Genomic DNA, 13,616 nt, shown 5'->3' with positions numbered 1-13,616 from the left:
TTTTTCTTTTGCATCCCATTTAAGCATTTGATATCTGTCAAATGGGCTTTATCATGTGACTTCTTCATGATTAAAAATTATTCTAATTAATTAATGAAAAAATAGTCTCCAATAAGGTATTAAGAAATTATTGAAATTGCTCACAAACTTTTATCAGACATGGAGTAAGAGATGCTTGGTAGCAATGACTTGACGTCAATGACATGTTTTTCTCTAGCAAGACGTCACTTTGATGCTAGAAAATTCTTCTCTATTAGAAGAAAAATATATTAAGAGATAGAGAAGAATATAACAAGAGAGTAGAGAAGAAGAAGTTTCCATGATAATAGAATTTTGAAGCTCTGCTTTAGATAATTTGGAGAAGTAAGCCAAGTGGAGGTGGGAATTATAGGCGGTTAATTATTACGTATAATCGGTTAGTTTAGAATATAAGTCAGTATTTTATGTGAATATTAGGTGGTGGAAGAAGAGATTAAACAAGAGAAGGTTCTTTATGGTTGTTAAGCCTCAAAGAACTACCCCGAGGCTAATCAAGAGGGGGGGGGGGGGGGCTAACCAGGGGGGGGGGGGGGGGGGTTGAATATGTAATTTAAAATTCAAAAAAAGAAAATATTTTTATAGCTTCTTTCAATATCTATAAATAGGCATTTTTTACCTGTTGATGTTGAAGCAATTTCCATTCACAATAATAAGAAAATAAAAATTTTTAACCATACAATTAATCACAAAAAAACTAAAGTGTGGAAAATAATACAAAAAAACCACACTAGAATTTATAGTGTTTCAATCTAACCTGACCTATGTCCACTCCCCAAAACCCTCCATTCCATGAACAACACTAAAAGTAGTTTGTCACCTTTTTCCCCCAATGTAAGGTGTAGAAGCCCTTACAAAATCTCCTCAATCAACCCTACGTGGCAGAGAACCTTACTCTTTTTCACCCTCCTAGCGAAGGCAAAGAAATTGGAATAATTTTTCTCCCTCCAAGAGATGGAAGATAACTCATAATCCTTTTTCTCCCTCCTTTATATGGCAGAGAACAAAGAGCTAGTTCTTTGGAATGTCTTTTTTTTTTTTGAAGAAAATGCATAAAATTGTTTTAAAACAAAAGGAAAAAAAAAAAACAATACAAACCTCAAGTCACACCTTGAATACTACTATCCTCCTTCAAACAATACAAGAAAAAAGGAGGAATAAAATCTAAATGAAGACTATCCCAAAAAAATGACCCCATTTAAAGCCAAATTAACGTAAATATCCACTAACTTATTGCCATTTCTACCAGAGCAAGAAACGATAACTTGCTTAAAATTCAGTAAAAAAGCTAACTCATCTTCAATAACTCTACTAACCTTCCAATTCTTGATTGATCTCTGAAGAATTTTAATGATATTGAAGTTGTCTCCTTATATGATAACCCCTTGCGCTTCAAACATCCACTCTTGGATCACATTCTTCAGGTACAATACAGCAAGCATTTCCATTGAGCCAAATCCCAGTGCAAAAGTTGATAACCGAAGCCTAACAGAAATCTCCCAGTGCCGTCTCTAGCCACACCACCAATACCAGCTACATTTTGATAGCAGCATCAACATTAATTTTTATCCATCCGGGAGGAGGGGGATGCTAATGTAATGACAACAATTGCTGGTTAGCATTCCAGTTATCCGGCTAAAAACTAATGAAATTACTCCTTAAAGCATATGAAATTGAATTAGCAGCTATATAGGTCTCAGAGTCTTCTTTGTCACCATGTACGAATTTACATCTGCTCTTCCGTACCATCCAAACCACTGTACAAAACATATTAACCACCAAAGCATTCTTCCCTTGCAACTTCTGGAGTCCAACCATACATTCATTCAGACTATTAAAAATTGGAACATTAAACCCCCAGTTATTTAAAATCAAAATAATTTTCCTAAGTTTAGAACAACTGCTCACAATGTGGTTCACATTTTCCTCCTCATCACATCCTCTTGGACATTCAAAAAAAGTACTCAACCTTCTTCTCACGTGGAATGAAAAAGTCGGTAAGGAATAGTTACAGATTCTCCACCAAAATAAATCAATAATTGGTTTCAGCTTTAGCCTCCTCATCCAATTCCATTGATTACTAACCTCCACATGATTCATATTTGCTGTAGAAGCCAATGCTGTGATTGATTTACCAGAAAATTTCTCTATAAGCTCCAGCTGATCATTCCGTTTGCTTTTATCAATCGGGATATTAGATATAATATCAATTGGATGACTTCCAAAAGCTTCTTTCAATTTGTCAAAATTCCACTGACCATCCGAAATGAATAAGCTAAGAGGGAAATATGAATAACTCTGAACATTAACAAAGGTAGGCCACATAGAAATGCATCTATCCAAAATCCACGTATTATACATCCAATTGATTGAATCACCATTAGAGATCTTCCATCTAATCACATTCCTCAAAAATCTAGCACCCATAGTAATGATTTTCCAAGTTGTTGAGCACCCAATTTTAACCAAAGACGACCAGATATGTGAGACCTCGTTCCCTTACTATTCCTCTCTGACTTGGATTTTCCTCCCAGGATCGTCCGGGACGATATTGAGATCGTCCAGGCTGATCTATACTGTTCAAAATATCATCCTGAGAATAGTTCTGGGAACCGTCCAGGACGATCGATTTTGGTCTGATCGTCCCAGGATGATCTGGCGATCGGCCGGGCCGATCAGCTTTATGATTTAAGAAAATCAGCTCATTTTGAGGAGAGAGAAAATCATTTTAAAATAAAATATCTGATTTGAGGAGAGAGAAAGAGAAAGGGAAAAGAGGAAAAGCTGGGTTTCGGAGGCCACGGAGCGCTTTTCGTCCGACGCCGCTGTTGGGAAAAGTGAAGATCTCGTGGTAAGGACTCTGAATCCTATTTATGTTTTCAGAGATATTGAGTTTTGACCGAGTTGTGCACTATTTTGTGTTTTCGTAGTCGAACTTTTGACCTAATTTGGTATTGACACAACTTTCATCGCACAACTTTTGGTATGTTATAGATATTGGTATTGCCTATAGATTGATTCTACATTGTATTGATTTGATTGCTGCAATTGATTTATTGATAGGATAGATTGAGATTTATCGTATTGCTTTTCTGATTGATTTTATCGACTTGATAGTATAGATTTGATTTGATTTGATTGATTGATTTGACGGATTGATTTGACGACGGATTGATTGATTTTCTTTTGTTTACGGATTTCTTCGAGATTGATGTGGATTGATTGAGCTTGGTTTATTGATTTGCCGAGAAAAGTGCTATAGATTCCTGCATGAGTTGAACAGAGAAGCTAAGGCATCCACTAGTACCTTTCCGGATACATGAGTTTTCTGAGCTGGTGGAGCGGGCCCGATTGATAGAGATTGACTTAGCGACATCGGTATCGAGGTACAAGGATACCAGGAGGAGGAGAGATAAGGTACGACGAGATGATTCTGGTAGAGACAGAGATAGAGAGAAGAAAAGCAGATACATAGTTTCGAGGGGACTGCATCGGGATCTGATCGCGATCTGCAATCAGTAGTACGCTCTGGTAGTTCTGGAGCGTGCATTCACTGTGGTAGACAACATGCAGGTTGGGCTACCTGTTGACGGCGGCAGTGCTTTCACTGGGACAGCAAGGCGCACAGAAGCAAGAGATTGTCCTCAGAAAGGATTGGTGGAAGGACTAATTCTGCGCACGGGTACAGGACCAGCAGAGGACTGTTGGCTCGAGAGCTTACAGTGAGAGATCAGGGAATGGATCGCGATGATAGAGCTGTTCAAGATCAGAGAGAGACAGTTGCTGCCACACCTCCTGACTTCCTTCCAGTTGTGCCACGTGTTTACAGTCATCGAGCAATCAATATAGAGCAACAATGATAGAAAGTTCTCACTGTAAGATTGTGATTTGCTAACCGATTCGATATTTGAATTTGATCACATGCATATTGACACTTTGATTGATTTCATGTCGTGTTTTTGTATGGATTTCAAAGAAATTTTGATTTTGATTTGATTTGGATTGATTGTTTTGCGTTATTTTCTGTCCTCTAACCTCTAGGGAAAATGTCGGCGACGACATTTTCTAAGGTGGGGAGATTGTGAGACCTCGTTCCCTTACTGTTCCTCTCTGACTTGGGATTTTCCTCCCAGGATCGTCCGAGATGATATTGAGATCGTCCAGGCCGATCTGTACTGTTCAAAATACGTTCCTGAGAATAGTTCTGGGAACCGTCCAGGACTGATCGATTTTGGTCTGATCGTCCCAGACGATCTGGCGATCAGCGGGCCGATCAGCTTTATGATTTAAGAAAATCAGCTCGTTTTGAGGAGAGAGAAAATCATTTTTAAAAATAAATAGTGATTTGAGGAGAGAGAAAGAGAAAGGGAAAAGAGGAAAAGCCTGGGTTCGGAGGCTTGCGGAGCCGCTTTTTGTCCGACGCCGCCTGCCTGGGAAAAGTGAAGATCTCGTAGTTAAGAATCCGAATCCAATTTCCTGTTTTCCAGTGAATCAATTGCAGTTTTTGACCAGTGTGCATTGTTTTGTTTTTCGTAAGTCGAACTTCTGACCTGTCTTGGCTATTGACACAACTTTCATCGCAACAACTTTTGGTATGTTAATAGCAGTATTGTGTATTGCCTATGATTGATTCTACATTTGTATTGATTTTATTATTGATCTTATTGTTTATCGTATTGATTTTCCGATTGATTTTACCGACTTGATACTAGAGATTTGCTTTGATACGATAGATTGGTTTGATACGATTGATTTGACTGATCGACGGATTTCTTCGAGATTGACGAGTATTGATTGATTGAGCTAGATTTATCGATTTGCCTGCTGTTGCATTGACTGGTTTCATTGACTATGGATTTCCGTATTGCATAGACTCATTGACCATTGACTGATATGGATTTAATTGACTGACATGCATATTGATAGCATCGCCGTGCTTTGATTTCAGTTATAGGTATTAGGTGACCTACTGGGCTTTGTAATGCTCATTATATGTGGTTGATATTTTCAGGTCAGGGCAAGGGAGCAGAAGATAGGAATTGATCCGGATCTACAGGTTTTTGTCTTTTGATGATTTTGATTCTTTTGTACTCAGGATAGATTTCAGTACTGGTGATTGTAGTGTAGTTCCTGAGTATTGTACATGACCTTTTGAGATATGAATCGACTTGTATATTGATGTTTTAAAATTTATAGATGTTTGATAGACTGTTTAATTGAAGGTTTTAGATAGCTCTGGTAAATTGTTTGAGTAATTGATTAACATTCTTTCCAAGTTAGATCTTGGGGCGTGACAAGATATCTACTCCATACTTAGCTCTCAAAATCTGGTTCAAAACAGAATTTGGGTTGCTAAAGAATTTCCAAGCAAATTTGGCTCGAAGAGGACCAACTTTTGATACTACCGAGAAAAGACCTCTACCACCTTCACATTTTGTCTTACAAAGCAAATCCCAAGAGACGTAGTGAATTCCAGCATTACCATCCCCTTTACTCCATAAAAAACCTCTAAAACTTCTACACATCATATCAAAATCCTTCAAAACTCTTAAAGGAATAAGAGAGAGAGAGAGAAGACATGAATAGAGGTAAAGACAAAAAAGTAGATTTTACCAGGACCAATCTACCTTCAAGAGAGATGTTTTTTGAACCCCAAGTATTTAATCTTCCAGCCGCTAAATCTAAAAGATTCTCGAAATCCGATGGCCCCAATCTCCTCAAAGCCATTTTAATACCAAGATAGTTGATCTCCTTAACCTTTTTAAACTTAAGAAGTTTAATCATTTTCCTCTGAACTCTTTTCCTTGTATTTTTTCCAAACAAGATCATGGATTTAGAGTGATTAACCTTCTGGCCAGTCCAATCACAGTAATTGTTTATAATCCTCCTCAACTCCTTAACATCCTTCACCTTAGCCTCAGAGAAGATTAGAATATCATCCGCAAACAATAGATGAGAAATTTTAGGGGCTAATCGAAAAATAGAGATACCCCTATTAATCCTTAAACAAAGAGCATCAAACAAAATTTGAGAGCACAAAATGAAAAGAAAGGGGGATAAAGGGAAACCTTGCCTAAATCCACACTTTCCTTCAATCCAATCCGTCTTCTTCCCATTAATCAAAATGCAAAATTTTGGATTAAGCACACAACTTAATAAGAGTTCCATAAATTTAGGGGGAAGATTAAAATGAAGGAGAACTTGCCTCAAAGCATCCCACCCCATGCTATCGTAAGCCTGCTCCATATCCAACTTGATTGCTAACAACCCACCATTAGATTTGGACCATCTGAATTTATTGAAAATCTCTTGAGCCACCAATACATGTTCAGACAAGGAACGGCCTTTAATGAAAGCCGCTTGATCCACCGAAATGAGTTTATGAATAACCTTATCCAACCTGTTAAGAAGCATTTTTGCAATAACTTTATAAATAGTCATGCAAAGACTAATAGGCCAGAAATGAGAAGGTTCTTGAGGACATTTGATCTTCGGAATCAGCACAATCAAGGTTTCTTTCCAAAACTGTTCCATAGTGCAAGAGGATAGGAATTGAAACACTGCAGCCCACACATCATCCTTAATCACATTCCAAAAGTCTTTCATGAATGAGAAGGTTATACCATCTAAACCAGGAGAGATATTCCTTTCGGAATTATCCACCACCAATTGAAGTTCTTCTCTAGTAAAATCAGCATCCAGCATACCTTGATCTTCACTGCTAATCAATTTAGACGGATTCGGCCACCCATCTAATGAGCAAACTCTATGCTGCCACTTCATTTTGAAAAAATCAGAAAAAAAAATGTTCTGTATAACAGATTCCTCTTCCGATATAATTCCATCTCTATTCTTAATATGATGAATCCAATTGCTATTCATTCTTGCATTAGCAAATGCATGAAAAAAGGAAGAATTACAATCTCCTTCTTCCATCCATTTGATTTTAGCTCTTTGTTTCCACCAAGCGTTGAGACAAGCTAAAGTGACGTTCAGTTCATTGATTTTGAATCTAAGCAATTGAAGCTTTTCCCCTGAAATACGTTTTTCTGATTCCTCCATCTGTATTTCCAGAATTTCTCTTTTTAAATTGTCTCTTAGCTCATTTAAGTTCTGGTGCTTTTCCTTACTCCAAAATAAAAGACCTCTAAGAGCCTTTTTAAATTTCCAATTAAGAATCAATGTCGGATTACCAACAGATTTTGTGTTCCATATCTTCCTCACTTAAGCTGTTGCACCATGATAAGAAGCCCACACTTCCTCATAACTTATATCCCTCTTACTAATTTCCACAGATTTAAACATCTCAAAAAGAATCGGACAATGGTCCGAGGCAATACGAGATAAATGTTTAACAAGAGCAACCTGTAAAGCATTCATTGCCAAGGAGTTAATTAGACATCTATCTACTTTTAAAATGCGAGCACTACCGGATTTATTGTTGCACTATGTAAACCTTGGACCCAAAGCCTTAACCTCATGTAGTTTATTATTAATCAAAAATTGCTGAAAAATCCTTGGATCCTTGTGACATATTGAATTTCCTCCCACCTCTTTTTTCATCTTGAGAGAGAATACAGTTGAAGTCACCACCAATCACCAAAGGTAAATCAACCGAACAATGCTTCTCCAGACGTTTCCAAAGAAATTTCCTTTCTTGACTATTCGTACTTCCATATACAGAAGCAACAATCCAACTTCCCTTACCAATCACCTCCAATTTCCCCACCACTAGTTGAGAAGAAGCCTCCAAAACTGAGAAAACAGCAAAGTCCTTCCTCCATAAAATCAATAGACCTCCTGAAAGACCACTAGCTGGAACCATGAAAAAATTCCAGTTGCTTCCCAAAATCTTCAAAATTTGGTTGTTGTCTCAAGAGCAAATCTTTGTTTCCAACAAACCAACAAAGAAAACTTTATAATCCTTCACCACTTCCTTGAGATATAGAGCAGCCTCCACTTTCTTGGCTCCTCTACAATTCCAGAATAATAAAGAATTCATTTTTTAAAGATGGGGGAAGCACCCCCAATCTTTTTAGCTTTTCCACTTTCACCCTTCCTATTATGAGATATAATATTACCTGCACCAAGAGATTTGAGTTCTTTAGCCAGTTTTGTTTTCTTATCCAGAGAAATATTACCCTCCAAATTAGATTCTGAGTGATTCTTGCCTATATCAACTTTCTGTACAGTCATAGGACTTTGTTTCTCCGATTTTTCTTCCTTAAAAAAAATACCCATACAAAGCAGAATCAAGGATTTCTCCTTCCTCCAACATTCCTTTATCAATTACAGCACATGGCTCCACTCTATCTCCCTCCTCCAATTCAGATAAAGTACCAAAATTATTGTTAATCTCCACTGTAATGCTCACTTCATTATCAATCACCTGGTTGGCATCTAGAGACAGCCCCTCATCTGGATTATCTTCCACAGTAATTAATTCAACATTATTATCCACCAGACAAGAACCCTCCATCACCTTATCCAATTTAGATCCATCCTCTTTAACAACCAAAGAGTTAAGGTTTTGATTAACAGAAGCAACAGCTTTAGGAATAAAAACTTTTTTCATGGGTACAGAAGTTTTCCTGGGAGGAAATTTTTTATAATCCTGTAAATTATAAACATTCTTTTTTCTACTTTTAACAATAGTCCACATTTCCTTATCAACTGCATTTCCCACAATATTTTCAGTAACATTTTTGATAGGATTACTATCATTCTGATTGCTGTTCTTCTCCAGCCCCATCTTATTCATCGGCTCACCACAAGCATTCAAATCATGTCCAATTTTTCCACAACCAGCATAAATTTTAGAGATTCCTTCATACTCAACTTTTTGGAAGAACTTGCCTGTTAAACCTTCTACCAAAACACCATGGGCTAACTTCATATCCAGGGAAATACGAACACAAACCCTAGCATATTCCCTCTTGCTCCATTGGAAAGAGTTCACATCTAGAAGAAACGGTCTGCCTATCTGAGAGGCAATCCTACAAATATTGATTTCGTCCCAGCATTGCAAAGGAAGATTAGGAAATCTAATCCAAATTGGAGTCGAGATGTCACTGACAGACAAAGGATTAAAATTGATAGACCATTTATCCAATCCTACCACTTGATCCCTGATCCACCAAGGTCCACCTGACAGAACATGTTCAACGGCTGCAGAATCTTCAAACGAGCACAGCATCCAACCAAGACCCAGTCCTGTGATATGGAACTTCCCAAACTTATCCCATTGTCTTATCAAATCTGTACTAATCACATGAAAAGGGATACTATCATCAAAAACTTTAACAACAACTTCCTTTTCAAGTCTCTTGGCATTTTCCACTTCTTTATCTGGTTGGAGAAGAACAACCTTCCCATCATCTGATAAAAAAGATCCCAGATCCAGGTTATCAACTTTAACATAATGCTTTCTATTCCACGCCGATTGCAATCGCACCGTATTCCCTTTAATAGCTTCTGACTCCACCTCTAGCTGATCCTTTATAGATTTTGCTTCGGGAATAACATTACCTTCCTTCACATGCAAATTCTCATTCACAATGTTTGCCTCCTGAAAATTGCTACTAATCAGATCCTTAACATAGAAGTCTCTTTTAATTGGTGAAGAAGGCAAGGATTTTGAGTCAAAATTCTTACAGGAAGAAATTTTCAGATCAGAAGAAACAGAACAATCCAGACATCGATCACCAACTCCCTTAAATTTTCCATCTAGAAAAGACTTACCCTTCAAGAAATTCACATCTTCTTCCCTGATAATATTCTTACCTTTGCCAGAAACCAGAACGGGTAATTCTGATCTCCCTAATAAACCACCCTCATTGATTACAAGGGGTTTACCATTAAAACCCTTAAAATTTTGATTGAATCCCTCCAACACCTTAGAATTTCCATTAAACACCTCCGAAGAATCAAGAATTGGAGTCGCCAAATTCTTCTTACAGTTCTTCCAAACATCAGACGGAAGGAGACGACGTTGCTCAATCAACGTTTCTACAGAACGCCGGACAGCCGGCAGGTTGCCGGAAAAAACCACCACCACCCGCAAGAACCGCCAAATTCGAGAATTTGAAATCCCAGACTATCTCTCACTAACTTTCTCTCTCTAGCTGCCCCTACACTTTGGAATGTCTCCTTAGAGCTACCAATGGATCAAGGCAAAATCTTGAAAAAGACAAGGAAGAACCATACATGGAGTATATTTTTTAATCCCTCACAACTGTCACTCACAAACAACTCTCCCTCTCTTCTCTCCCAAAGCACTCTATTACTCTCTTTCTTTGCTCTCTCTCAAGACACGTAGTAGCTAAAAGTCTTTTCATATAAGACTATGGGATGGCTTAAATAAAGAGCCTCTTAGAAAGCCATAAATTTTAATCTGACATCTTTGATCATCCAGCATGATCCAAGGTCAAACTTTACAATTTGTTCAAAATATTAATTTCAGATAGTATGAACTACAACCCACTAAACTATTAGTTTAAGTGCTTATATTGATCATCCAGATTGATTTAGAACCTCGTCTAGTATGACTATTACAAACACATAACTAATCATCCAGTACAATAGGTGGCATTTAGTTATCATAACATGCAAGAATCGGGATGTGCAGTACTATCATCTCTGATTATTTTGTGTGATTTGAGTGAATAATTTAACTATAATTAAATTCCTAATCATAGGATAAATTTAGGCATGATTTCCTTATATCAAACATTATGATACATATCGTTATTGTACTATTACAAAAAAATTTAAATAAAAAAATACATAAATTACAAGTTACGATTATTTCATGGTTATAATAGATCAACATGTATGATATCGATCATCTAGTATTTTGTAAATCGTACTGCATGATTAGTTAAAAAAACTTTTTTTAACTCACCAACTCACTCCCTTGAGTATTTGCATGCATGGTTACTTAGCTTTAGAATCCACCATAATATTGATTTGACTCAAGAAAGGTAAAAGTATAAAAACACTAAAAATAAGGACTTTATTCTTAGTCTACCTAGTTTTGAGCTGATCAAGGTTGCAAGTGAGCTTCGATCTTAAAATGTTAGTGAGTAGGGAAAAATATATATGCAATAGATTCCAATAGAATAGTGAAAAATCTAATAATTTTTTTTATCATTAAAACCATATGTCTTGGGTCCAGATTATCAATAATAAGGGTTTTTCCAATAAAGAAGGAAACAAATGTATATTGCTTAGGCTTGTTCTTATATTACCCATATGCAGATTCTTTTTTCTTAAACTTTAATTTGATATAAAGTTATAAATTAATTACATTCCTATCAATCAAAAATTTTTAAAAGCTATCGAACATCATATTTGGCTCTATGTTTGATAACATATAAACATAAAGCTAATGATGAGTGTTGAAAACTTAAAATATGCTTACAACTTTCACGCGACATAACTTTTTTTTTTTTAAGAACAAACAAAATTTTGATAGTATACAGAGTGAGAATTTAGTTTAGGGCATAAGATAAGTAATACTTAATTAGTGGATTTTATATTGAATAATTAGATTTTTAATAAAATGTGTAATTTATTTTACAAAATAAAAAAATCTTACTCATAAATAGAAAAAAATTTTAGCTCTGTATTGAATCTGATTGTGTTGATAAATTAAGTTTTATTAGTGTATGGGGCCTCTATTATATTGGTTGAGCTCATTGAGGGGTTTCAAGGGTCCTCTATGTGCTTGGGTTGTAGTGTTTTGTATCCATTTTTTTTTTCCTTTTGCGTACAACATTGTGGAATTATATAGTCAGGTTGGAAAAAAGTATAAAGAGGAGTGTCGCTACACTCTAGATTTTGATGTAATTTTATTTTTGGTTAGGCTAGAGACATAGAGACGAGTCTTGTGTCGCTCCAAATATGGTGACACAATGTTCCAAGTGGGATTGTACATTTTTAATTCTCATTTCTTGTTTAACCTGAAGTATTGTACCCATTGGTTAGTTTTGTTTTTGAATCATTATCTATTTTGTATAAAGAATGGTGGAAGGAATAAAAAGCGACAAGGAAAGAGCAATAAATAATGAGATATGTAAAAATTCCTCAATTTTTTTTTGTGAATTTCATGGTGTTGTGTGGCTCGGTTTTTTTTCAGTATTCAAATTTTTTACATTAAATCCTTTTTTTTTGTTGCATTTTCTAATTTTCTTAGTAGATGTTTTGTTGGTTACTTTCCCAACAAAATCATGTGAATGAAAATTTCAGATAAAACAAATTTGCTAATTTATGTGAGAAAAGGAAAATGTAAATAGATATTGTTATGGAACTTAGTTAGTCTCACAAAAAAGGAGTTCATCACTTAGATGAAACTCTGATGCAATATTACAACTTAAAATATTTTAGATAATTTTTTAAAAGAATAAATTGTAGAGGAGATTTGGAATAATTATTTTTATTGCAGAAACATTAAATGCATGCGAATAAAAATTAAAATATAAGAATTTGAATAATTAAAAACTAAATTATATTTTATGTGATAAAAAGATAAAATTATTTCTTTTATCCCTATAAGTAATTCCAATTATTAATTATATTAGAAAAAATATATATTTTTTAAATTTTGATTAAAAGAAATGGGTGCAAAATATTTTAAAAAAGTGAATATAGTTTTATTGATTTCATAAATTTTCTTAACTTTAATCAAAAGAGTGGATAAAAAATAATTTTTTATGATCTAGAAATGATCTTTCACTTTAAGCTAGTGATAAAAGAACATATTGTGGAGAACATAAGGATTATCTACTCATAGTTAGCTGGACAAGCCGAAAACTTATAAAGCAATGAATTTGCACTAAAAAGAATAGCTAAGTTAAAATTATAATGATTAAATGGAAAGACATAATATAATGCATTATTTAACAAAGGAAGAATGACCAGGGCTAATTAAATTCTAAAATACTACAATTCAGTGAATTGGCATTTTACTTAAATTAATCTTGGATGGAATATCCAAGATAGCCTTGGAAAATTTTGACAAAAGAAATGCGCCTTTTGTCTGAGACAAAATGTAATAAAAATTTGCACTTGATAGAGGCCTTATTGAAAAAAAAATGATAATTTATCTTCCTTCTAATACAATATTTTTATGTGCTTACAAAATTAATAAAGTAAAGAGTCAAAAGTATATTTAGTACTTCCATAATTGGAAAGTAATAATGTTAAGGAGAAATTAAGAAATGATAATATCTCAATATACAATTCATATTCATTACTTCCATATATATGAAATTTATCATTTTTAATTTTCTACATCAACATAACATGTCGATAAGATCCAATTGTCAATACACGTTATATCATATAATCCTATCCTCTCATAATTTCTCCTTTTGTAAGGGGAAAATCATTATCAAAATGGCAGCAATTTATGTTAAATAAAATAATTGATCCTTTTATATTGCAACAACATCAAACAAATAGCTAGACTTCAAAGTAATGAGTTGATTACACATTACTAAAGATTAAAAGATATCTAAAATAAAAGCAATAATACAGTATCCTAAATTCTTTAGAATAAAAAATAGTGCAATTTCATA

The 13,616-nt window shown here is 35.0% G+C and overlaps 1 protein-coding gene across 1 annotated transcript; it reads right to left on the bottom strand.

Annotated features, from left to right (window-relative positions):
• Positions 1-1,406: 1,406 nt before the first annotated feature.
• Positions 1,407-6,918, bottom strand: LOC110113008. The gene is made up of 4 exons (XM_020845417.2): positions 6,242-6,918; positions 5,650-6,037; positions 2,122-2,289; positions 1,407-1,547 (listed from the first exon to the last, which is right to left on the bottom strand). The coding sequence occupies exons 1-4, from the start codon at positions 6,916-6,918 to the stop codon at positions 1,407-1,409; spliced, it is 1,374 nt and encodes a 457-aa protein (XP_020701076.2).
• Between the last annotated feature and the right edge of the window lie 6,698 nt (positions 6,919-13,616).

Source organism: Dendrobium catenatum, unplaced genomic scaffold (genome assembly GCF_001605985.2).
Source record: "Dendrobium catenatum unplaced genomic scaffold, ASM160598v2 fragScaff_scaffold_1073, whole genome shotgun sequence".
Taxonomy (NCBI): Eukaryota; Viridiplantae; Streptophyta; class Magnoliopsida; order Asparagales; family Orchidaceae; genus Dendrobium; species Dendrobium catenatum.
This window is presented reverse-complemented; position numbering and strand designations above follow the sequence as displayed.

Excerpts from the sequence above, each read along its gene's own strand:
- LOC110113008 (XM_020845417.2), bottom strand. The coding sequence starts at position 6,918 with ATGAATAGCAATTGGATTCATCATATTAAGAATAGAGATGGAATTATA. Across the intron at positions 6,038-6,241 it reads ATGGGGTGGGATGCTTTGAG|GATTAATAGGGGTATCTCTA; the intron begins GCAAGTTCTCCT and ends TCTTTGTTTAAG. Across the intron at positions 1,548-2,121 it reads CAAATATGAATCATGTGGAG|AGACGGCACTGGGAGATTTC; the intron begins GTTAGTAATCAA and ends TGGTGTGGCTAG.